Source organism: Ceratotherium simum, chromosome 1 (genome assembly GCF_057802395.1).
Source record: "Ceratotherium simum simum isolate JZ-2026a chromosome 1, ASM5780239v1, whole genome shotgun sequence".
Lineage (NCBI taxonomy): Eukaryota > Metazoa > Chordata > Mammalia > Perissodactyla > Rhinocerotidae > Ceratotherium > Ceratotherium simum.
This window is the reverse complement of record NC_141900.1, coordinates 53,896,641-53,922,645: the sequence shown is the minus strand read 5'-3', so window position 1 is coordinate 53,922,645 and position 26,005 is coordinate 53,896,641. Positions and strand designations below refer to the sequence as shown.

General features: G+C 36.6%; 1 protein-coding gene and 1 long non-coding RNA gene across 2 annotated transcripts in view; one reads left to right on the top strand and one right to left on the bottom strand.

Moving 5' to 3' along the window:
• The window catches only part of LOC147918200 (uncharacterized), a 475,202-nt gene that overhangs the window by 257,244 nt on the left and 191,953 nt on the right, over nucleotides 1-26,005 (top strand). The window lies entirely within an intron of this gene.
• The window catches only part of ABCB5 (ATP binding cassette subfamily B member 5), a 118,138-nt gene that overhangs the window by 25,785 nt on the left and 66,348 nt on the right, over nucleotides 1-26,005 (bottom strand). Inside the window, exons 16-20 of the mRNA XM_004418938.3 lie at nucleotides 24,360-24,503; nucleotides 23,359-23,463; nucleotides 23,144-23,221; nucleotides 18,840-18,923; nucleotides 1,353-1,556 (exon numbers count right to left, since the gene is read on the bottom strand). Coding sequence (XP_004418995.1) covers nucleotides 1,353-1,556; nucleotides 18,840-18,923; nucleotides 23,144-23,221; nucleotides 23,359-23,463; nucleotides 24,360-24,503 — 615 coding nt within the window. The remainder of the gene's footprint in view (nucleotides 1-1,352; nucleotides 1,557-18,839; nucleotides 18,924-23,143; nucleotides 23,222-23,358; nucleotides 23,464-24,359; nucleotides 24,504-26,005) is intronic.

Sequence of the window (26,005 nt, the reverse complement as noted above, 5' to 3'; positions counted from 1 at the left end):
AGGCTGCCATGAGAAACAGGCTTTGGACCTCTACCAAGATGAAAGCCAAGAAGAGCAGGACAGAAGGCCACTAAAAAAAAAAAAAGGACTGCTTACCATTGAAGGCTATCCAAGGACAGGCAGCCTGGGAAAGTAATGCATTGTCACTGGAGGGTGAGGGTGGATAGAACATGGATGAACCTTGACAGGGATGATCCTTGACAGGGATGACGTATAAGGAATTCCTACTTTGGGTTTGGATGAGGGGTTGGATCAAATGACATTTCTTTCAATTCCTAGATGTTATGATACTACAATACTAATGTTTCCCTAAATCTCCAATGCAATGATTATTTTTATGAATATGATTGATCCTGAGAAGCTTAAATATGTCAAAGCATTTTTCAAGTAATTAAATAAATTGTTCATTTTGATCAGTAAAAAAATGGTCCTTGTCTCTAAAACCTTGTTTTAGGCACTATCATTATCAGTGCATTGCCTTGTATTCACTATCTATTATATTTCCTCTTTATTTTGAGAAATAAAATACCCAGAATTGTTCAAGAAAATTTATTCAACAATCAGAGAATGGGAACCACAGTGTTAGCAAATTCCCCCTTGATATAGTAACAGTAATAATGGGTGACATTATTGAGTGCTTACTGTCTTCCAGACACTATTCTAAGTGTTTTGTATATAATAATGCTAAGCGTTTTGTATAATACTCACAAAAATCTGTAAGTGGATACTATTATTATTCCCACTTAGAGGAAGAAATTGAAGTCCAGAAGGGTTGACATAACTTGCTCATATCATATATTTTTTTAGTGATAGAATCTGGATTCTAATTCAGCCAATTTGACTCAAGAGCCCTAAAAATCATGCACCGTTTTGCTATAACATATCTACACCCCATCCTAAACTGGTCTATATGCATTTCAATACATATATACCACTTTACAGATTCCTAAGAAAGGAAGTGAACATATCGTAAAGATGGGAGCTCTGATTGTTTTTCTCTTAAAATGTTATGATGGTAACAACGGTCTTTTTTTTTTTTTTTTTTTGTGAAGAAGATCAGCCCTGAGCTAACATCCATGCTAATCTTCCTCTTTTTGCTGAGGAAGACTGGCTCTGAGCTAACATCTATTGCCAATCCTCCTCCTTTTTTTCCCCCAAAGCCCCAGTAGATAGTTGTACATCATAGTTGCACATCCTTCTAGTTGCTGTATGTGGGACGAGGCCTCAGCATGGCCCGAGAAGTGGTGTGTCGGTGCGTGCCCGGGATCCGAACCCGGGCCACCAGTAGCGGAGTGCGCACACTTAACCACTAAGCCACGGGGCCAGCCCAATAACAACAGTCTTTATTTTACCTTTCCAGCACACTTAAGTTCTTGCTTATCCTTGTTGGCAAATCCAGTCATTGCTGCGGTTTCAATCATTCCTGTCAGAGCAAGTACTGGAGCAATACTCAGAATCAAGAGTGTCATCTCCCATCCATATATAAAGGAAATGATAACTGACAGTCCCATGTTAGTTGCATTTTGTGTTAAGACACCAACCCTTGAACCTGTTGCCTATAATTAGACATAGTTTGGAAAAAAAGCCAGTTAATTTTAAATTTACAAGAATTGCTATTATAGTTTCTTACAAAATAAGGTAGGCTTTCTTCTTTAGGATTTATACTTAGATTTTTACTTTGAATTTATACTTAGAGATTAAATAATACCCATATTTAAAAAATGTCCCGTACTAAGGAGTCATAGGAGTCATTATGCTTTATTTGTCTACCTTATGTCCGACATTGTTGTCCTTTGACATGTCCCTATCGTTCTTTGAATATGTCCTTACTTTCTGACACAAAAAGATTTTTTAGACCCTACCTCTGGAATCTGTCATTTCTCCAAGGAGTCCTGGTTCCTTTTAGTGGAGAATGTTATTTAGAAGTCAATATATGGTGCTAGTTGTGCTCGTTATTAGCGCAATGTCAGTGGACAGAACGGGAGAATGTGTGTGTGTGTGTGTGTGTGTGTGTGTAGTTGCCTGCACATGTTGAAATCTACATTTATTTCTCGATCTATTTATATTTCTTGAAATCCATGAGTTCACATCAATACCTCTAATTCCAATCCAACACCTCAAGGTTGTTTCCAGTCTTCTCCCTTCCAATATTTGTTATCCCCTTCTTCAACAGTGAGAACCTGACTCCCATTTTCTTTAACAGATTTATGTGATCAATCTCTCTCTATGTAACCAATCTGCTATCATGGCCCTTGCCTCTCCCCTGCATGGATACCTTCCTCACTCTGCTCTGGCTCAGCTTTCACACACCAGGCTGCCACCCCACATGGATGCCCAACTCACCAAATGTGGGCTCCAAAACCCAGCTTTCCTCTTCCCCCTACACTGATGGAGGGCCGGCACTCTTAGCCTCTATACCATAGTAGTGTAGAACTGAATGATTGAGGATATTCATTAAAGTGTATACTATAGATATGATGTCTTGCATTCTTTTTTCTGTACTTTATAACTTGGTTTCACTGAACAAAGGTCTAAAGATGCAATATCAAGATAAAAAAGGAGTTAGAAACATCATGATATAAGGTAACTTAAAAGAATTTGGAAAAAAATCTTAAAATAAATAGAAATATATTTATAATAATATCTATATATTATAGATAATATACAATAATATAATATTTGTTTTACAAGAACTACATGTCTTATAAATCAACTTTCAATGGGACACATGATAAGTAACAAACTGAAATGTCAATTCCTTTAGTGCTGGGATGAAAAAATGAGATCCCTATTTACTAGGAAAACAGCTATAATCAACAAAGATATGAATTCACATTTTATTTTATTTTATTTTCTTTGTGTGTGTGTGAGGAAGATCAGCACTGAGCTAACATCTGATGCCAATCCTCCTCTTTTTGCTGAGAAAGATTGGCCCTGAGCTAACATCTGTGCCTGTCTTCCTCCACTTTATATGGGACACTGCCACAGCATGGCTCCACAAGCAGTGCGTTGGTGTGCGCCAGGGATCCGAACCGGCAAACCCCAGGCTGCCGCAGCGGAGCGCGTGCACCCAACCACTTGCACCACCGGGCCAGCCCCTGAATTCACATTTTAAAACATATATTTTGTTGTGATCATGAAAACATGACCATTGGAAAAGGTTTAGATAATGTTAAAATTTAGATCCTTCCAGACATAAATACATACGCACATCACATTCAGATTAGGATTATTGCATGTATGTAGCTTTGCATCCCGCTTTTATCCCTTTGCATTATATTGCAAGCTTTTTCTTGAGTCATTAAATAATCTTCAAAAAATATATAGGTTGTGGGCTGGCCCGGTGGCAAAGCAGTTAAGTTTGTGCGCTCTGCTTCTGGCTGTCTGGGGTTCGAGGGTTCAGATCTCAGGTGCAGACCTACTCACTACTTGTCAAGCCATGCTGTGGCAGGTATCCCACATAAAGTAGAAGAAGATGAGCATGGATGTTAGCCCAGGGCCAATCTTCTTCAGTGAAAAAGAGGAGGATTGGCAATAGGTGTTAGCTCAGGGCTAATCTTGCTCACACACACACACAAAATTTTGGTTGCTTCCAATTTTTCACTATAAAAAATAAAGATGTAATGAGTATCTTTGTGCAAAATCTTTGTGCTCATCTTTTATTTTCTAATGTTAAATTCCTAGACTGGAGTTATATATTAAAGGGTATATATTCTTAAATTCTTGATATTGTAAAATTGCTTCTCTAAAAGATTATGTCAATTTTCACTAAAGTACCTCAAAATTAGTATGGTCATTAAAATAACAACAATATAAAACCCTCTCTCCCCCCAGGGCTCTGCCTTATTTCTAAAAAACTTTTGTGGCTTCAGTTTCAAGACTGCATATGGCAGTGATCTGCTATTTCCCAATTTCTCACTAAACTATCAAATAAAACTCCAAAAAAGTAAAAACAAATAACAACAGCAAACACCAAACAAACCACTAAATATGGAAAACTAAGACAGATAAGCTATTTTAAGTGTCTTAGGGTATTATACACAAACTCTAAGACCTATGAGGCTGAAATAGAAATGTCATTTGGTACCTAATGCTGACTTACACTCTGTCTCTTGAGACTTTAAAGATGATGAGATAAATGATGCTGTATACTATGGGCTGAATTGTGTTGTTCTCCCCAACACCATTCATATGTTGAGGTTCTGACTCCTAATTCCTCAGAATGTGACTATATTTGGAGATAAAGTTTTTAAGGAAGAAATTAAGTTAAAATGAGGTCTTTATGGTGGGCCCTACTCCAATATGACTGGTGTCCTTATAAGAAAAGGAAATTTGGATGTAGACACGTGCTTGCACAGAGGAAAGACCATGTGAGGACACTGCAATAAGACAGCTATCTACGAATCAAAGAGAGAGGACTTAGAATGAAACCAATCCTGTTGACATCTTGATCTTGGACTTCTAACTACAGAACTGTGAGGAAATAAATTCCTGTTTTAAGCTACCCAGTCTGTGGTGGTTTGTTATGGCAGCCCTAGCAAACTAATACACTGTAGTTGCTTCTCTCCTCCCACCCCTACCGTGAGTTTCAGAGTTATACAGAGCAGATATCTGGATGGAGAGGCTATGGAACTCAAGCACTTGGCTGTTGGAGTCCCCCCACCACACATACACATCACATTAACTACTGAATGCTCCTACAGCTGCATAAAATGTACATATATTTTGCTATGAAATAGTTGGAAGTGTTTTTTTAAAATTAACCATCAAGTTTTTTTGTTTTTTTTGAGGAAGATTGGCCCTGAGCTAACATCTGTTGCCAATCTTCTTCTTTTTCTTTTTTTCTCCCCAAAGCCCCAGTACACAGCTGTATATGCTAGCTGTAGGTCTTCCTAGTTCTTCTATGTGGGACACCGCCTCAGCATGGCTTGATGAGCAGTGAGTAGTCTGCACCCAGGATCCGAACCGGCGAACCCTGGGCCGCCAAAGCAGAGCGCGTGAACTTAACTGCCACACCACCAGGCTGGCCCCTACAATCAAGTTTTGTTAAGAATAAGATATTCACTGTTATTTTAATATAAAATTTATCTAAGTATTACTAAGAAATTACTTGCCATCCATTACTTGATAGGTTATGTTTTGTAGGGCTTTATACATTTATTAATTTTTACTTTTTAGTTTCTTTTTGTATTTTGAAGCCAATGACTTTTCCTTTTTCAGATCTCAGTTCTTGGCACTATATCTATATTGTCAAAAGTATAAAACATATCAAGTGGGCAGTTATTCTTTTCTGTTTAGATATTTCCTATTAGGTGGCCATAATATACTTCTTTTCCTCACTGTTTTCCTCTTTTTAAATCCTATTTACCTTAAAAATTACAACTCTTGACAATAAATCAAAATAAAAGGAAGAAAGGAGTAGAAAACAGAAAAAGTAAAGACAGAAAGCATGCTGAGGATTGTAGTTTTTATATATAAAATTATGCATTGTGTTAGAGAAACAGGTAGAGATACTTAATAGAGGTACACTAGAGCATTTGAGAGTCACTTAAAATTAGTCTTAAGGACTATGCATACCAACTTCATTTCTAAAAACACCCATGTGTAAACTTGCCTAATTTTTGATGAGACAGTCTTGTATTTGTGCTTTTTGTTTGGGACATAAGAACTTTCTACAAAGTGACTTGCACTTGCATATCCTTGCTTATTTAATAAGCTTGGGTTAGCTACTCTTGTACTAATCTGCTGCTTGAAAATAAGATTATATACCTTTCTATATGGCATTTTAGTTTAAGCTACTAGAAACCAATTGAAATAGTCAGTCAATGAAGCCAAGGATAGGCCACAAACCCTGCCTTTTCGTGATGGTGGAGAATAAGAAGGATCTGAATATACTTTTCCTGTGCCAGGAAGCATTAACAGAAAATAATAGACATTTGGCCTTGAACAATGCTGTAAGAACTAAAGGAAAATGGAAAATGGTCTTAAAGACCTAGAGGAATAGCTTACCTCTGGAAAGAATTTAGAACTGGAATCAGAGGAAATTTAATTAAACTTCCTTAGATTCTTTAGCAACATGCAAAAAGATAAAGTTTTTTTCTTGGAAATGAAAAGCAGAAAGTCATGATTAAATAATTCTTTAGATAACAATTATTTATGGAGTATCTACTGTGTCTAAGGTACTATGCTAAATGTGGAGAATACAACTTTGTAAGAAAATTACAGCATACAAAGAGGAATGGCTAGCATAAGAAAATAAATAGAAGGAAACAGTATGCAGTTGTAGAAATAAAATTCCATATGGTAGAATTTCTGCTTCTGGCTAACATGGAGTAACAGGGAATGGATTTATCCTCCCATTTGAAACAAACAAAAATAGACAGAATAATGAACCAATGGTTTTCAAGATACTGGACCTAAGGCAACCAAGGGCAGAGATAGGAAACAAACAAGGTGAGCCCTATGATTGCCCCACCTTACCCCTTGAAAAAGCTTACAGACTGCAGAATAGGGAGGGTGAATTAAGACAGAGCTCAACAGACTCACTAAGTTAAATAGATAAAGCTGAGAGTCTGGGGAGTCAAAGGAAGCTGGAGTTTGCAGCACAGAACACCAGAAAGGAGAGAGGTACACAGAAAGAGAAATCTGGATATCTGCAGAGAGTGTTCATTGAGTATTCAGCTGAGCAGTACATGTGTGAGGGCTGGGAACAGTGCCTGGTCATACCAGCCAGACTAGAAAACCTCATGATTCACAGGGCACTGGACAGAGTATGTAGAAGGGTCTTGCCTTGGTAGTAGGCTCCAGTCCTGCCTAATAAACCTTAAAATCAGGACCCAAAAGGATCAAAAGTTCCTAGGTAACTTAACTGCAACCCAGAACAAAAAAAGAATATTTATAGAAATACAAAAATATCCAGCCCTCCAAAATGTTAAATTCACAATGTATGGTATCCAGTCAAAAATTGCCAGGTATGCAAAAAAGCAGCAAAATAGGACCTGTAATGAGCATAAAAATCAATCAGTTGAAAATGACCCAGAACTGACACAGACATTAAACTTAGCAGACAATGACATTAAAACTTATTATCATTGTATAACATAAATTCAAAAAGTTAAGAGATAAGGAAGATATAAAAAAGACCCACGTTAAAATTCTACAAATGAAAATTCCAGTGTCCGTAAGTAAAGTTTTATTGGAACACAGTCATGCCCTTTTGTTTAGCTATTGTCTATGGCTGTCAGCGCTAGAATGATGGAGCTGAGTAGTTTCTAGAGAAACCACATGTGCCACTCTCCTCATTTAGTTCTGCTCAGTGTGCTACAAATCTGTGACGTGATTATAATTTGACAGCATGTTGAGTGCCACATGTATTGCTGTACATGTTGTACATTGTGACATTTTATCCTCGTTTTAAAGATTACATTGCATATCTATCATCTAAAAACAAAAAAGGAATAGAAAAGTAGATTTGGAACGTCCTGCTTTTAAGGTAGAGTGGACTGTGGATTACTTTGTGTTCTAATTAGATGCCTCAGTGTTGTGTTTATTATGCCATGACACTAAACAGTGCTAAAAATATACAAAATAGGTCAACATTACCAGACTAAGCATTCACCACAATATTCCTAACTCACAGGGAAGTGACATTCAGAAAAATTAGAAAATTTAAAATGGAATATCTCAGCAGAATTTTCTCATAAAACTAAGAAGTGAAAATGAGACTGAAACTAAAGTAAGTTTCTGAGTGGCTCATTTATTAACTAAGCAAAGAAAGTCATTTCTGGATAGTGAGTTAACTAAATAATGTTTGATTGCAAGCAGTGGAAGAAATGTGCTCAGAGAGCATAAACTTATATCAGATGATTAACCTTTTGGTGAGAACAGTTGCTCAAAAAGTTGAGAACACTGAAAGCAACATCAACAGTCAATTAAAAACCAAGGTAGATTATTTTGAGTAGTTTTCCCTGGCTCTTGATAGGTTGACATATGTTACCGATACGGTGCAATTGTTGGCTTTTTGAAGAGCCAATGCTGAGTGTGAAGTGACTGAAAAGTTAGCTGTTATGAACAGTCTGTGTGGAACAACTATAGGTGAGAATATTTTCAAAGAAGTTGAAAAAAACCTAGGTCAGTACAACCTGAAGTGGAATCTGCTAAGATGTATTATAACTGGTGGTGGCAGAAAAAAAGTCTTAGCTGAACAAATTTTACAAAGTTTGTGAAAACGTAAGGTGTTTAAAGCCTATGGTTATTCACTGTATTGTTCATCAGCAAGTATTTTGTGGAAAATAATGGAATTTATCACACATTATTGGACCAGTACAGTCAATGGTGAAGTTCATTTGCTCTTATAGATTTAACTATCTTTATTTCTATTTTTGTTAAAAATGGAAACTGAAAATCTTGACTTGCCTTACCACACAACAGTTTGAGGGTTTAGCAGTGATAAAGTTTCACTGAAATATTTTGAGTTCAAGTCTGAGGTTGAAATTTTTCTTTACAAGAAGAATCACCTTTCACCACTATGGCTTTGGAAATTAGCTTTTGCTGTAGACTTGATAATGTCTCTTAATGAATTCAACCTAAAATTGTAAGACAAAACAGCAATTATATGCCAACCTCATACTGTGGAAAAGTCATTTTGATGACTACTAACATTGTTTGAAACACATTAGTCAAACTGTTTTATGCACTTCCCATGTCAAAAAGTTAAATCAAGAAATAAGGTCAGGAGAGAGAAGTCAAGATGGCAGCATAGGCAGAAGCTGAACTCATCTCCTCCCACGGTCACAGCCGATTTACAACTACTCTTGGAAAACTTACCCTGAGAGAGAATTGAAAACTGGATAAGAGGAACCCCTGCAACAAACAACAATCCTAATTGAGGTGGAAGAGGCAGAAACTCCCTTCTGGAGAGAAAAAATGCCACCTTCACAAGGTGAAACACTTCACAGCCGCCAGGGAGCAACCCAAAGGTAGGCAGCCTTTCCTGGAGGAGTGGGGGACCTGAGCCGGGGAGCATTGCTGCTACAGGCATTTTTTGGACCCAGCACAACCGAGACGAGTGGCATAATATCTGACTATGCTTGCTACTAACAATATTGGGGAATACTACCAGAAAAGCTGGTTCACAAAGAAATTAAAGCTGGCTCTTAAAGGGCCCACACACAAATTCACCCATTTCGGAAAGCAACCTAAAATCACCAGAAAGAAAGGTGCATGGTCCTTTGGTGAAAAGAGACTCACCTGATAGGCTCCGAGTGCATGTTGGTGAGAGGTGAGACCTCTCCAGGGACTGGGACATTGGTGGTGGCCATTGCTGTGACCTGGTGTGGGTGTGCTGATATAGATGATGGCAGATGCCATTGGAGTTCTCCCTGTGGCCTGCTAGTCAGGGTCTGCCCCAGCCACTAGAGCACCGATTTAATCCAGCTCAGACAGGGAAGGCAGCCCACCCTAGGGACTGGCCCCACCCCACAACAAGCCCTCAGGCAACTTGTGGGCCTGCATAGATCGGTGACTGGATTCTCCGCAGCATGGTGAGTGGGTCCACCTCTGTGGGGCAGGGTGTGCAGAAGGAATGGGTAGAGAGTGTGGGGAGCTGGTGGAGTGTGTGGGGCTCCTGCCTTGGAGATACTGGGTCCACTTCAGGGGGTCAGGGTGCGCACATGGGGCAGGACTGTGTTGACTGTGTTGTGGACCTGTGGGTAGTGGGGCTTGTCAGCTGCAGATTTGCGCTTCTCACAGAGCCACATAGCGGATTGGCCCTACCTTCCAAAGCCTGAAACAATTGGGTGCTCCCATGCCTGAGGCCAGCCCACCCAGCTGCAATCCTCAGAGAGCTGACAAGAGCCTTATAGGCCAGAGGCTTATAGCAATTGTAAGCCCCTGAGCCTAACAACCAGCCACACTGGGCTCCTACTCACTTAATAGAAGACTTGCAACAGGAATGTGCTATTAGACCTTGCAGCCAACTGTGCTGGGGCTCCCCACACGTGATAAAGAGACTGAAGGGCCCACAACAACTACACGCAGCTGAGCATTACAACCAGTCAGCCAGGGGGACAGCTCAGCCTCCCTGGGCACCTACGGGAAGAGCAACCCCACCACAACAGAAGGACACACGTAGCCAACTCAGGGATCACTCCTGGAACATTTGGAACTGGTGACGAGAGGGAAGCACACTGCAAGGCCTCATAAGGCATCACTTATATAAGCTCACCTCTCCAAGATCAGGAGACGTAGCTGACCTACCTAATACTTATACACAAGCACAGGAAAAGAGGCAAAATGAGGAGGCAAAAGAATATGTTCAAGTAAGGGAACAGGACAAAACCCCAGAAAAGGAACTAAATGAAACAGAAATGAGTGACCTACCCAACAGAGAGTTCAAACAAAGGGTGTTAAGGATGCTCACTGATTTTGGGAGAAGAATGGATGAACTCAGTGACAATGTCAACAAAGAAACGGAAGATATAAAAAAGAACCAATCAGAAATGAAGAATACAACACTGGAAATGAAAAATTCACTAGAGGGACTCAAAAACAGAGTAAAGGATACAGAAGAACGGATCAGAGAGCTGGACGGAAGACTAGAAGAAATCACCCAAGCTGAACAGAGAAAAGAAAAAAGAATTAAAAAGAGTGAAGATAGTCTAAGGGACCTCTGGGACAACATCAAGCACACTAACATCTGTGTTATAGGTGTCCCAGAAGGAGAAGAGTGAGACAAAGGGGCAGAGAATCTATTTGAAGAAATAATAGCTGAAAAATTCCCTGACCTAAGGAAGGAAACAGACATCCAGGTACAGGAAGCACAGAGAGCACCAAACAAGATAAACCCAAAGAGGCCCACACCAAGACACATCATAATCAAAATGTCCAGAATTAAAGATAAAGAGAAATCCTAAAAGCCACAAGAGAAAGACAACAAGTTACATACAAAGGAAACCCCATAAGGCTATCAGCTGACTTCTCAGCAGAAACCTTACAGGCTAGAAGAGAGTGGCATGACATATTTAAAGTGCTAAAAGGAAAAAAACATACAGTTAAGAATACTCTACCTGGCCCAGTTATCATTCAAAATAGAAGGAGAGATAAAAAGTTTCCCAGACAAGCAAAAATTAAAGGAGTTTGTTACCAAGAAACCAGTTCTACAAGAAATGCTAAAAGGACTTATTTAAGGGGGAAAGAGAAGACCACAAATAGGAAAAATTATCTATTTCCATGATAAGAGGGTTACAGATACAAATGCACAAAAAAGAGGTTAGATATGATATCAACAACATAAAATGTGGGAGGAGGGGTGTTAAAGAGTAGAGCTTTCAGACAGAGGTCAAACTAAAGAGACCATCAACTTAATATAGATTGCTATATACATAGGTTACTGTATATGAACCCCATGGTAATCACAAACCAGAAACCTATAACACACAAAAAACTAAGAGAATGGAACCCAAACATAGTACTAAAGAAAGCCATGAAACCACAAGGGAAGAGAGCAAGCTAAGAAGAAAGGAACGGAGAAGAATTACTAAAACACCGAGAAAAACAAGTTAAATGGAAGTAAGTACATACTTATCAACAGCTACTTTAAATGTCAATGGACTAAATGCTCCAATTAAAAGGCATAGGGTGGCTGATTGGATAAAAAACAAGACCCATATATATGCTGCATATAAGAGACACAATTCAGACCTAAAAACACTTACAAACTGAAAGCGAAGGGATGGAAAAAGATAATCCATGCAAATGGCAATGAAAAGAAAGCTGGGGTAGCAATACTCATATCAGACAAAACAGACTTTAAAACAAAAACTGTAACAAGAGACAAAAAAGGCCATTACATAATGATCAAGAGAACAATCCAACAAGAGGATATAACACTTGTAAATATCTATGCTCCAACATAGGAGCACCTAAATATATAAAGCAATTATTAACAGACATAAAAGGAGAAATAGACAGTAACACAATAATAGTAGGGGACTTTAACACTCCACTTAGACCAGTGGATAGATCATCCAAACAGAAGATCAATAAGGAAACATTGGCCTTAAATGACACACTAGAATAGATGGCCCTAGTATATATATACACAGAACATTCCATCCCCAAACCAAAGAGTACACATTCTCTTCAAATGCACATGGAACATTCTCCAGGATTGATCAGATATCAGGCCACAAAATAAGTCTCCATAAATTTAAGAAGATTGAAATAATACCAAGCATTTTTTCTGACCACAACAGTATGAAACTAGAAATCAACTACAGGAAGAAAATCAGAAAAGCCACAAATATGTGGAGATTAAACAAAATGCTACTGACCAACGACTGGGTCAATGAAGAAATCAAAGGAGAAATCAAAAAATACCTGGAGAGAAATGAAAATGAAAATATGACATGCCAGAATTTATGGGTTACAGCAAAAGTAGTTCTAAGAGGGAAGTTTATAGCAATACAGGCCTATCTCAACAAACAAGAAAAGTCGCAAACAATGTAACAGTGTACCTAAAGGAACTGGAAAAAAGAAGAACAAACAAAGACCAAAATCAGTAGAAGGAGGGAAATAATAAAAATCAGAGTAGAAATAAGTGAAATAAAGACTAAAAAAACAACAGAAATAATTAATAAAACCAAGAGCTTGTTCTTTGAAAAGATAAACAAAATTGACAAACCTTTAGCTAGACTCACCGAGAAAAAAAGAGAGAAGGCTCAAATAAGTAAAATCAGAAATGAAAGAGGAGAAATTACAACAGACACCTCAGAAATACAAGATTATAAGAGAATACTATGAAAAGCTATATGCCAACAAATTGGATAATCTAGAAGAAATGGATCAATTCTTAGACTCATACAACCCTCCAAAACTGAATCAAGAAGAAATAGAGAATTTGAGTAGACCAATCACCAGTAAGGAGACCGAAACAGTAATCAAAAACCTCCCCCAAAATAAAAAGTCCAGGACCAGAGGGCTTCCCTGGTGAATTCTACCAAACATTCAAAGAAGACTTAATACCTATCCTTCTCAAACTCTTCCAAAAAATTGAAGAGGATGGGAAGCTCCCTAACTCATTCTATGAAGCCAACATTACCCTGATACCAAAACCAGACAAGGACAACACAAAAAAAGAAAATTACAGGCCAATATCACTGATGAACGTAGATGGAAAAATCCTCGACAAAATACTAGCAAATTGCAGACAACAATACATTAAAAAGATTATACACCACGATCAGGTGGGCTTTATTCCAGGGTTGCAGGGATGGTTCAACATCCACAAATCAATCAACATGATATACCACATTAATAAAATGAAGAATAAAAATCACATGATCATCTCAATAGATGCAGAGAAAGCATTTGGCAAGATACAACATCCACCTACGATAAAAACTCTGAATAAAATGGGGATAGAAGGAAAGTACCTCAACATAATAAAGGCCATATATGACAAGCCCACAGCCAATATCATCCTCAATGGTGAAAAACTGAAAGCTATCCCTCTAAGAACAGGAACCAGACAAGGATGCCCACTGTCACCACTCCTATTTAACATAGTACTGGAAGTCCTAGCCAGAGCAATCAGGCAAGAAAAAGAAATAAAAGGGATCCAAATTGGAAAGGAAGAAGTGAAACTGTCACTATTTGCAGATGACATGATTTTATATATAGAAAACCCTAAAGAATCCACCAAAAACTTTTAGAAGTAATAAATGAATATGGTAAAGTTGCAGGATACAAAATCAACATACAAAAATCAGTTGCATTTCTATACACTAACAACGAAGCAGCAGAAAGAGAAATTAAGAAAACAATCCCATTTACAATTGCAACAAAAGGAATAAAATACTTCAGAATAAACTTAACCCAAGAGGTGAAAGATCTGTACACTGAAAACTATAAAACATTGCTGAAAGAAATTGAAGAAGACACAAAGAAAGGGAAAGATATTCCATGCTCTTGGATTGGAAGAATTAACATAATTAAGAAGTCCATGCTTCCTAAAGCAATCTATAGATTCAATGCAATCCCTATCAAAGGTCCAACAACATTTTTCACAGAAATAGAACAAAGAATCCTAAAATTTATATGGAATAACAAAAGACCCCGAATAGCCATAGCAATCCTCAGAAAAAAGAACAAAGCTGGAGGTATCACACTCCCTGATTTCAAAATATACTACAAAGCTATAGTAACCAAAACAGCATGGTACTGGCACAAAAACAGACACACAGATCAATGGAACAGAATAGAGAGCCCAGAAATAAACCCACACATCTATGGACAGCTAATCTTCGACAAAGGAGCCAAGAACATACAATGGAGAAAAGAAAGTCTGTTTAACAAACGGTGTTGGGAAAACCGGACAACCACATGCAAAAAAATGAAAGTAGACCCTTACCTTACACCATACACAAAAATTAACTCAAAATGGATTAAAGACTTGCATGTAAGACCTGAAACCATGAAACCTATAGAAGAAAACATAGGAAGTACGCTTTTCGACATCAGTCTTAGCAACATATTTTCAAGCACCATGTCTGACCGGGCAAGAGAAACAATAGAAAAAATAAACAAATGGGACTACATCAAACTAAAAAGCTTCTGCACAGCAAAGGAAACCATCAACAAAACGAAAAGACAAGCTAACAACTGGGAGAAGATATTTGCAAACCATACATCTGATAAGGGTTTAATCTCCAAAATATACAAAGAACTGATGCATCTCAACAACAAAAAAACTAACAACCCAATTAAAAAATGGGCAAAAGACCTGAATAGACATTTCTCCAAAGAAGATATACAGATGGCCAACAGGCACATGAAAAGATGTTCAACATCATTAACTATCAGGGAAATGCAAATCAAAACTACAATAAGATACCACCTCATGCCCCTCAAAATTGCTATAATTAACAAGACAGGAAACAACATGTGTTGGAGAGGATGTGGAGAGAAGGGAACTCTCATACATCGCTGGTGGGAGTGCAAACTGGTGCAGCCACTATGGAAAACAGTATGGAGATTCCTCAAAAAATTAAGGATAGAACTACCATACCATCCAGGTATTCCACTGCTGAGTCTTTATCCAAAGAACACGAAAACACCAATGCATAAAGATACATGCACACCTGTGTTCACTGCAGCATTATTTACAATAGCCAAGACTTGGAAACAACCTAGGCGCCCATCAAGGGATGAATGAATGAAGAAGATGTGCTATATATACACAATGGAATACTACTCAGCCATAAGAAACGATGAAATCCTGCAATTTGTGACAACATGGATGGATATTGAGGGTATTATGCTAAGTGAAATAAGTCAGAGGGAGAAGGTCAAATACCGTATGATGTCACTCATAAGTAGAAGACAAAAACAACAACAAACGGGGCCGGCCAGGTGGTGCAAATAGTTAAGTGTGTGTGCTCCGCAGTGGCGGCCTGGGGTTCGCCGGTTCAGATCCTGGGCACGCACTGACGCACCGCTTGTTAGGCCATGCTGTGGCGGCGTCCCATATAAAGTACAGGAAGATAGGCACGGATGTTAGCCCAGGGCCAGTCTTCTTCAGCAAAAAACAGGAAGATTGGCATCGGATATTAGCTCAGGGCTGGTGTTCCTCACAAAAACAACAACAACAACAACAACAAACAAACACATCAAGACAGAGATTGGATTGGTGGTTACCAGAGTGGAAGAGGGGAGAGAGGAGGGCAAAAGAGATGATTAGGTACATGTGTGTGGTGATGGATTGTAATTAGTCTTGGGAGGTGGACATAATGTAATCTATGCACAAATAGAAGTATAACGATATGCACCTGAAATTTATACAATGTAATAAACCAATGTTACTGTAATAACAAAAAAAAATTGAATGAAGCAATTAAAAAGTATAACCCCTTAGAAATGTTACAAGTGTTTACTACTCTCTATATGATTAATCAATAATATTTTAAAAATAAAGTATATTATAAACAAGCAAAATTCAGCAACTTAAAAAAAAAATAAAGAACTAAGGTCAACATTGTCCATATCCTAGTTTTACCTAATCAATTCATTAGGCTCTTGGAAGTAATCAAGAAATTTTATGATTTCTTGGGGCAATACAATTATAGTTCTGATGAGAATTCTTGAAACTAACATTGTGTCTGTCAGTGGTATATCAAGTGTACACTATGGCATCAATAACATACTTTCTTGCGGACAAAAATGAGGTAAGACTTTGGTTGATGAAAAGGGATTGCTAAAATACACAGAAACAATACCTAGCAATTTTGTGGAGTCTAGTATCCCAAAAAATCTAAAATGGCTTTATAGCTTTAATAAAACTACATATTACACAGAAAATAGTTTGTTGACAGATGTACTGGCAATAAGCCATTAGCATGGGCTGAAACAATACCAGTTAAATTGGTTGTATTCAATCAATTATTTCAGGAATCACGTTGTCCTATGACTTTATTTCACTAACATATTTTTCTCATGACTCTCAAAGTATCAGAGCTTCTAAAAATGGCCAGAGGCATATATTTTCGGTCACTAGTAAAGGTTTCAAAATAATGTTTATTGTTATTAAGGAGCTATTTTATGGCCATTCACCCTAACACATTGGACAAAATAAAATGTAACTGAAATTACATGATGAAAAAACTAAGATGGAATATGTCTTAAGTTGATATGATAGGAAATATGACCCCAAATTAATATTTCCTGCTGCATCTCTACTGTGGTGTGTCTTTGTGAGGAAAAAAAAGAGTGAACACATAAGACTGGTAAATAAGTCTTCCTATCGAAAGAGTATCCATTCAAGTTAGATATGAATCTACCTTTATATGGCAAAGCAAGGGTTTATGTGAATTACATGCTAGTAGACACAGTCTCACTCTTGAATCCTTCTTTGGTTGTTCTGCTTTTTAAAGTCAGCAACTTTAAAATCTGCCATCAGTATTCCCACTATTTATTCTTTAGCTACTACTTCTCATTCAATGAAAATAATTTGACTTGCCCAGAAGTTATTATGAGAGTAACATTTTCTAACTGCAACAAGAAAGTTTCAAGTGATCAAATGGTATTAGTCAGATGCTTATAAGGAATCAGGCTGACAAATATTCTCATTAATTTCTCTCGATGAGAGACAACAAAATTTATTAGAAACAATTAAATGAACGTAAGGAGAGTAATGTTGGTCTTTCAGTACTAATTTGTTCTTTTGGTTGAAGTAAATACTTGCTAAAAGAAAAGATGTCACATATAAAATACAGCTGCTAGTAAGAATGCCTATTGCACTGGATTTTTAAAAGATCTGAATGATAGGTACAGTATTAGAAAAACATTCACACAGTAAAGAAAAAAAGAGCAAATTTTGTGCAATGGGGATTCAAATGGAATTATAGGGATTGATATTTCTGCCTAAAGTAGTGAACCCTGGAATTCCTAAACACAGATGCTGTCATTCAGGTTATTCTATTGTGCTATGAAAGATTAATGCTATGCTCATTACTTGACTATTAAGTGAAATTCTATCCATCATTTTTTTTATGCCAGTAAAATTAAGCTCCTCAGCCCTATTTTAAAATTTAATTATTATCTAATAAAATTTAGAGCCTTGCCTTCAAAAGTATTAAAAAGAGTCAGGAAGAGATAAAGATGATGCCCTCTTTCCTCTTGAGCTCCTTCTACATCATAAAATTAGTTTTCCAAAGCAATTCCCATGCATGTGAATATTTACAACTGTAACCAACTTGTTCTATTCTCTGGTAATATAAATCTATCCTTGGATGTCTATATTGAACAAAGAGGTCTTGCAAAAGTTACAAAACTTAGAATAGTGGCTATGTCCTGTGGAAATAGCCTCTAAAAGAAAATGCAATTTTGAAGAGCTATTTTAGTTGATAATTGTTGTTCTGGTAGCAATGCTGTAATCGACATTTCAGTATTTCTAAATAGAAAAATCCTTGTAAGATTTTTCTGTCATTCAGAGGTGCATCATTGACGTTCCTTTTCTTCCACATGCATAATAAGGAAAAAGGAAAGTCTATAACTTTGCTAGAGTTCTTATTTTAACAAAGAGGTTGAAAGATTTATCCCATTTAAATTATAAGTGGGAAATCTGTTTTGCACTCCTTTTCTCAATTATAGTTGAAATATCACTTGTAAATAAAGATTAATTTTATTAAAATAATTGGAAGAAAATTAATAAATTATTCTTTATCTCCTCCATACTACCTTACTCCCCATGCTTATTCAAGAATCACTTTGAAATACATTATGCTGGTCATTCCATCATTGATTTTGAATATGGTGCACAAACATTTTGCTTACACATAATATGACCACTCAGGATTACACATATCTCTTTAACTTGATTTGTAAAACAACTAACACAGAATCATTTCTAGATGTACACATGAATCTAACTTGATAGACATTATATTAAATAAGATCTTATTTTCTGGGTGAAGGAAAAACTAACTTTATTCTTTTATTAAAACTTCTAAATTGCGTGTGTGTTTTCATTTTGTTACTTTTTCTTTCTTACTATTTAATTCTGAGCTCTTTTCTCTAACTCATTCTTAATATCTTCTTTAGTTGTCTGATTATCATATTACATGTGTTAAATCTTCTTTATTTTTGGTTAAAAATATCCAGAACTGAAAGGCTTCCTTACATCTTTCATTGAGAGTTCCCTGTTAGCCATGAGACTTACCTGGTCTCCTTAATAATGTGGATCATCTCAGTATAGCTCACATAGATGCACAGACACATGTGTATATGTGCACGCATGCACACTACATATATACACCATTTAAAAATAAAAGCAATATACGTACTCCTTGAATTTGTGCTATATCTATGGCTAATATTGTTGTCAAGGCTCCTGTGCTGTTTTCCTTATCATCAAACCAGGAAATATCCTAGGGAAAAAAAGGGAATTAACATATAGTTATCAAAAATGATTCTTCTCTGACTTGTGATTTTACTGTAGTAAGTCAGAAGGCATTTACTTGCCTCCTCACTCACAGGTGCTTAATTCTTATAAATACCATGGATCAAACGATTTTTGTTTTTTACTTCACAAAGATCTATACTTAGGTATAAACTGAAGAAGTTAAGCCCAACAGCTTGAACTCATTACCATGCTACAATATTGTATAATAATCAGTGTTATTTTGAACCACCAAGTAATTTGTAATTTTACTCCACAAGTAATTTGTGGAGAGCAGACTCTATTTAAAAAGTAAGGTAATGCACAACACAAATTACAAATATTTCCAAACCTTTCTGCCTAAACTGATTAATGATAAAAAGTCTATCTCCTTCTCTTTAGGACCCACATAGGCAAGATTTTCCCTGACACTTCATTTTACCCCCTATATCTTACAAACACTGGGCATTATGAGAAGCTAAAGATGCAGAAAGGCTGCTGTAAAACTCGTGCAGCCAAGAAGTATGCAATCTGAAGAAGAAGACAGGTCAAAACCACAAGCAATAAAAGCATAATGTTTCAACCAATTTCATTTTCAACAGCAAATAGAGACAGCACTTCTCCACCCAAGGAATTCTGATTTCCTTTTATTAGCTATGGAATGTTTCCTCCCACTCACTCAAACCACTTATATCTCTTGTGGATTAAAACTATGTGGAGACTGTCTCTGAAAAATGAATTATTTTTAGTGAGTGAAGTGCAAAAAAACTATTGGCTTACTACAACCCAGCCAGGGTCCCAATGCCCAGGTTACTAGTTTCTGCCAACTAAGGAAACAAAAGCATGACAGACAGAGGGCTGTGCATTAATCTCCCAGTGATGTGAGAAGAAAGCTCCTGTGGAGGAATATGGCAGGAACCACGGTGAGTACAACCCCAGCAAGACAACACTATTCTGCAAGCCAATGCATTGAGAAGGTGTCCTAAAGAGTTTAAGGTCCTAGATGCCCAAAGGGCGTGCTATAGAGATCACGATCTGTGCTACACAGCAGCCACTTTGAAAACACAACCCCAGTCAAGGCCCTAATATATTGTAAATATACATCAGCAATGATAATACCTATAGCACTAGAACTAGAAGACATTATTTGTTTTTTACTGTACACTCAAAAAAATTAAGATATGATATATATTTTCTCATTATTTCTGTATTTCAACATGACATGGAATGCACAAAGAATTTTTAGATACAATATAAAGTAAAAATGTAGAAAGAGAATTTATTTCTGAATATTACATTCCTGATTCTACAGTACTTGCTATAACACAAAAGGCATGGGATATATATGTGACTAGTCTTAGTCATTATCTGACGTTCAATCAGCAAGTTATCCAAAACTGCTTTTCAACAAGTCAGCAATTGTACACTCTAGGGATTGTCTTCCAGCATAGGCAATATATGCTAAAACACCTAGCAGAGTTTCTGGAACATAGCTGGTGTTGAGTAAAAATTAGCTTGCTTCTTCTCTTCCTGATGGTAAAATGATCGTAAGTAAGGCTATCAGGTTTTTTGATACTAGTAAATCCATTTTCTTCCTCCCAATAATTCTACTAGAAATAAAAAAATACAATAACACTAGATAAGTGCTTGGTATTTATTTTCTCATTTAATCATCACAACTCTATGAGGTAGATACTATGATTATTCATATTTTATAAACGAGAAAACTGAGGCAATGAGAGATTAAGTAACTTGCCCAAGGCCACACAGAGGGCAAGTACTGAGGCCAGGATCTGAACCTAGGCAATCAGATGTCAGAGTTTTTAATCAACTATCCTGTTCTGCCTCCCATCTAACTGAAGCATTATAGTTGATTTTCATTACCTGTTTCTCCTGCTTCAGAACTTGTTACCTCAAATCCTTTTGGAAGCAGCTTTTTGATATCCTTCAGTGATCACCATTAATGCTATCATCTTATGATTTAGAGACCCCCATAGAAGCCCTAGCCAATCTAATTTAGAGAGAAATGGGCAAAAATAAACTTCATATCTGTTCTATAACCCAACAGATCTATAGGTCAATAGTTATCATTAAGAAATATGAATTTAGCTTGGAAACACAATGAGCAATGAATTATTTACAACCACTGAAGTCAGTAACAATTAGAATATTCTTTTCAACTGGAAAGATCTCAAGTAATCAAATAAAATATAGATTTTATACCTACAAAAAGACCACACCTAATTCCATAAATACCTCTACCTCAAATGAGGTTTCAAAATGGTTATAGAAAGCACTGCCAGTCTCGGCATGCTTTCTAAGCCTTAAAAAGTCTTATCTTAGGACAAAAACCATGTAATAAGAGTTAGGCAAAACTGCACAATTAGGAGCTTCCCTTACTATAGATGAAAGTGAAATTGGGAAGATATTTATAAAGAAAAGGCCAAATATACTACTCCTTTCTTATCCTCCAATTTAAAAAGGCAAAGATAAGCAAAAAGACTGCTAAATGATGAAGAGGGAAAGCAAATGCAAGTTGAAAGGGGCTGAGTTGAATTTGTGGGGAAATTTAATAATATCTGTGTGTATCTTTGTATGTGCATGTTTTTTGAAGGACTAGAGTTTATGGCTTATAGATTGGTGCACTCTTATGGGCAGAAGCTACTTTATCCAAGAATGTTATTGTCCTGGGTTCATATGGTTAATGCTAGGCAAGGGATTAAAAGTCCAGTATTAACCATCAGGATATGAGATCAACAACATCCACTGGTTAAACTGGCTCGTGGCCTTGAGACTCTACCAAAACCATGCTGTGAACCTCTAGAGAAGAAGTTCAAAGTAATGTTTGGAAAAGTTAAAATTTATACTCTTTTGTTTAAAACATTCAGACTTCAGAGGACATTTTCAAAAATTTCTGCAAATTGAAAATAAATTTCCTCAAACACGGGAAAACAAATTCATAAAGAAAAACAAAAATGAGCAGAAATTGTCAAAAATACAGTATTAGTTAATTAAAATTAAGTTAATTAAAATCCCACCTTATTTCATCAAAGATTTGAGGTAAAAAGATAAAGTGTTCTTAAATAAGAAAACAAAACTAAAGTACAGGTTTAACATGAGCGGATGTACAGGCATTAAATTATTTTAAGATCCCTCAAGCAGATTTTTGTTTTTCTGGATTAAGGAGTGTCTCCAATTGTCTCTGACAGGACCTTTCTGAGCAGAGGTTGTTAGGCACCAACTGCTTCAGAGCACCCAGTTGCTATGGGAAACCTTGCACTTGCTTTGTGGCATTTTGTATTTTGTAGCTCCCTAAGAGCACAAAGGCCCAGGAGTTTTGTTACATGGAAGCCCTCCCAGCACCACTGCTAGAAGTCACAAGATGTAAAAACTGGTTTTGACGACTCGGCAGGAGTGACAGTAACTCTATTTCTGAAAAGAAACGACCCTGGCAGGAAGCTATTTGCTTCTGCACAGTGAGCTCTGGTGACAGAAAAGTGTGGCGAAGGGCTCTAAATGATTACTGGCTTTCAGGGTAACCCAATACACCTCAGCCTCCTGAAAGAACTTTAGAGGGGCCAATCTGAGACATTCCTGCCATTTGCCCCCAAGACTCACTTCTCAAGATTACTACTTGATCCACTTATTTTTAGTTATTTCACAGGTGTGATTGATCATCTATGTGCAGCAGGCCAACCTGCCAGCTAGACTGATGTTATCTGAATTCAGGACTTTTCTGATGAGGGTAGAGAGATTGACTGCTTTAAGAAGTGTGAAGTGAAAAAACTTAAGCTGTGGACATGGATGAGAACTAGAAAAATTAACTCCTCCTTTTAAAATATATTCTCCAAGATACTGTAGCTCTTAAGTCTCCTGTTCAGTTTTAATATGGTCTTCCATTCTAATCCCAGAGAACTACATTGTATATTAAAAGAAAGATTTGTCAAGATAAATGCAAGGAACAAGGAGTGTACTCTAAATCCTGTTTTCCATAAGTTGTATTTTCGAACATAATTTTGGACTTGCATCCATTAGAAAAATATACTATAAGAATTCTGACATCAGATGCTGCTTGGAACACAAAAAGCATGCTTTCAAACGATCAAAGGAAAGACTATGTCAAGAAATTGACTTGAAGAAAAATCAAAAGCTAGAATATTTAAAAACACATTTTAAATAAAATAAGAAAAAAGTCAACAAAACACTGACCTGATACAACATGGCCTTAAACGCCAAATGTCTTAATCTCATGGTTAAAATTTCCCCTGCTCTGCCGTAAAATAATCCCTGAAAAACAAAAAGAATCTACATTTATTCTGAATTCTCTTTCCTACTTCTTTGTAACAGTTAGTATATTTACTTATTTACAGAGAAGATGACATAAAAAAGTAATCATGTTCAAACTTAATTCATTAAAAGCTTACCTGAATGAAATAACTGACAAAGCAAACAACACCCAAAATGACAAATATCACGGAATAAATTTCTGCATCATGCTTTAATGTGGTTTTATCATCATTTTCAAACATCTGAAAAGGAATAGATTTTTTTAAATCAGGTGATTGGAGGAAAATACAAAAGAAAGAGAAAAAACTAAAATGTCTATCCATCAGGATTTTTTGAATGAATTTGAACATAAGATTATAATACACATTTCTGGTGAAAAAGAGTGCACCATTATTCTATCCTCTACATTCATTACATATGATAAAAAAATAATTTGCTGTTAATTCTCTCATTTAAGCTATGTAAGTATGAGATCAGATAAACGAGTCTTCTATTTGCTATTATTATCACAGAATATGTTCAAAGAAACCACCAGTTTGAATTATTTCTAATAACTTCTAATAACTCAGGTTTCTTAATATTCCTCTACTTAGAGTATTTCCTGCAATATGAGACCTTTATACATGTCCCTAGAATGAGTAATTATACACACATTGACATCTATATTGACAAACTGTAGCCGTGCAAATCCGGGAGACTGAAGACTTAACATGGCTCTAGTAAGATCCTTGAATCCATCAACTCTCCTGGGTCCCTTGGCACATTCCCAAACTCTCGTTATTTCCTCTCCCTGAGCTGGCTGGTAATAAAAAACGGCCATTGTTCAGACTAGTTGAAAGAAGAGTAGTCGTATTTGCCTATTTTATTGCTTCAGTGCTTTGGAATGCTGATACAGCACTGGAGTCAAAATTAGAAAACAGAGCAATTTCTTTACTGATCGCCCAGTCAATAAGGCCCAGCCCAACACTTCACGATACAGGCTGGCTTATCCCGAGAACATTAGTGAAGTTTCCTATCATGGATCATACACCACAAGTCCCAATTTTCCCCTTGCTGGGTCAGAATATAACAGATCTGTTCTCTCAGGCTACACTTTGTTTAAAATTGTTAAAAATATTAGCAAATTAGTTTTACTTACAGTTACGATTTTTGCAAAGATGATGGAAAATACTGGATGAACAGTTCCATTTAGCACAGAAGCCAATGTCCCCAGAACCACCGAAGGCCATTCAGACTTGTTTAATTTAAAAATTTTTAGTAGAGAAACTTCAGGAAGATTTGTCTATAAATAAAATACCTTGGTTAAAATCCCAGTTTGAGAGCATAATGGAACCTAGAGAAGTTAGCCAATCTTAAATAGACCTATAATGTAAAATATAAAATATAATACGTGGCAGAGCAGAAAACAGAATTTTTCTTAGAAAAATTTCACTGCCCATATTACTGATGATGACCTCAAAACATAAAATAATCTCACCCAAAAGTGACTATTTGTGCAACTTATCACCTTTTAGCATTTCACTCAGTTGCTATCATTAAAAAAGTACAAATTAACCCACATGTTCTGACAGCTAAGACTCACAGAAGAAATGACGGGTATATTTTTCTTTACTCCTGTTAAAATGGATGGAATGTCATATTCTAGAGTAGGACAAAATCTAGATAGCAACTAAGCAGAGACAGAAGGTAAAAGTTTTACTAGCATTTTAAGCTTGAAAGTTTTCCAGTTTTGTGACTTATCTACAGAAACATTTTTCTAATATGTTGGTTAAAAGACTGTTTTGGGGTTCCTATTTACAAGTAAAATGCTGTAATATCTGAGCATATTACTTAAATTCACCAAGCCTCAACTTCCTCATCTTTCTGAGGGGGATATCAGTTCCTATATTACAGGATTGTTTTCAGAATTAAGCTTAACTCAGTATTTGCAATCAACAAGTACCCAATAAATGTTAGCTGTTGCTGATGTCATTACTACAGAGGAAGGATTATCTTATGCAAAATCCCAGGTCTTACACAGAGAAAGCACAATGCAAGTAGCTGTTCTAGTATCTGCCAGCCCTTTCTGGGCTGCTTGGAGGGTGACATGGTGACGCAGCAGTTAGGAAGATCAGAGGACACATAATATGACAATGACCTCTTCTTGCTCTTGTCTGGAATATGTAGTGAATTTACTTCAGAAACTTTAAAAATCTTGTGAATAGCTTCGTGGTGAGTAATTATTTTGAATAGGAAAGTAGAACAAGAACTACTAGGCATTTCATATGTTAAAAATTCTTCATGGCATTCATTCTTGAAGTAATGACATTTATGTGCCTAATAACCAGAGAACTCTTCAGGAAAGACTATAAAACAGTTTACAATTCATACTTTAATCTTAGTCTGGCAACTCCAATGTAAACTCTATTGTTTGAACAATAGAACTTTTTAAATTCTAAAGCCTTTAAAGTCTATTTTCAGGATGGCTAAACCACAATTACACTGGGTTACTTAATAATTTGACTATCTATTATCTTTCCTTCTGAAGTTTTCTGAAGATCATCATCATAAAGACCCTCACTTTCAGTTCGGTGACTGTCCAAAAGAATATACAGAAATTTAAAAAGTTGCAGTATCAACTCTTTGTCAAGCACTGAGCATGGATTTTCTTTTTTGTCAAATTCTTTACAAAATTACCTCATTTTATAACGAAACTAAGGCTTAGTGTGTTCCGGGATATAAAACCAGTAAAAGCCCAGTCAATGTAGAAGGGCTATCTTGCTCCTAAAGAAAAATCTATCCTTT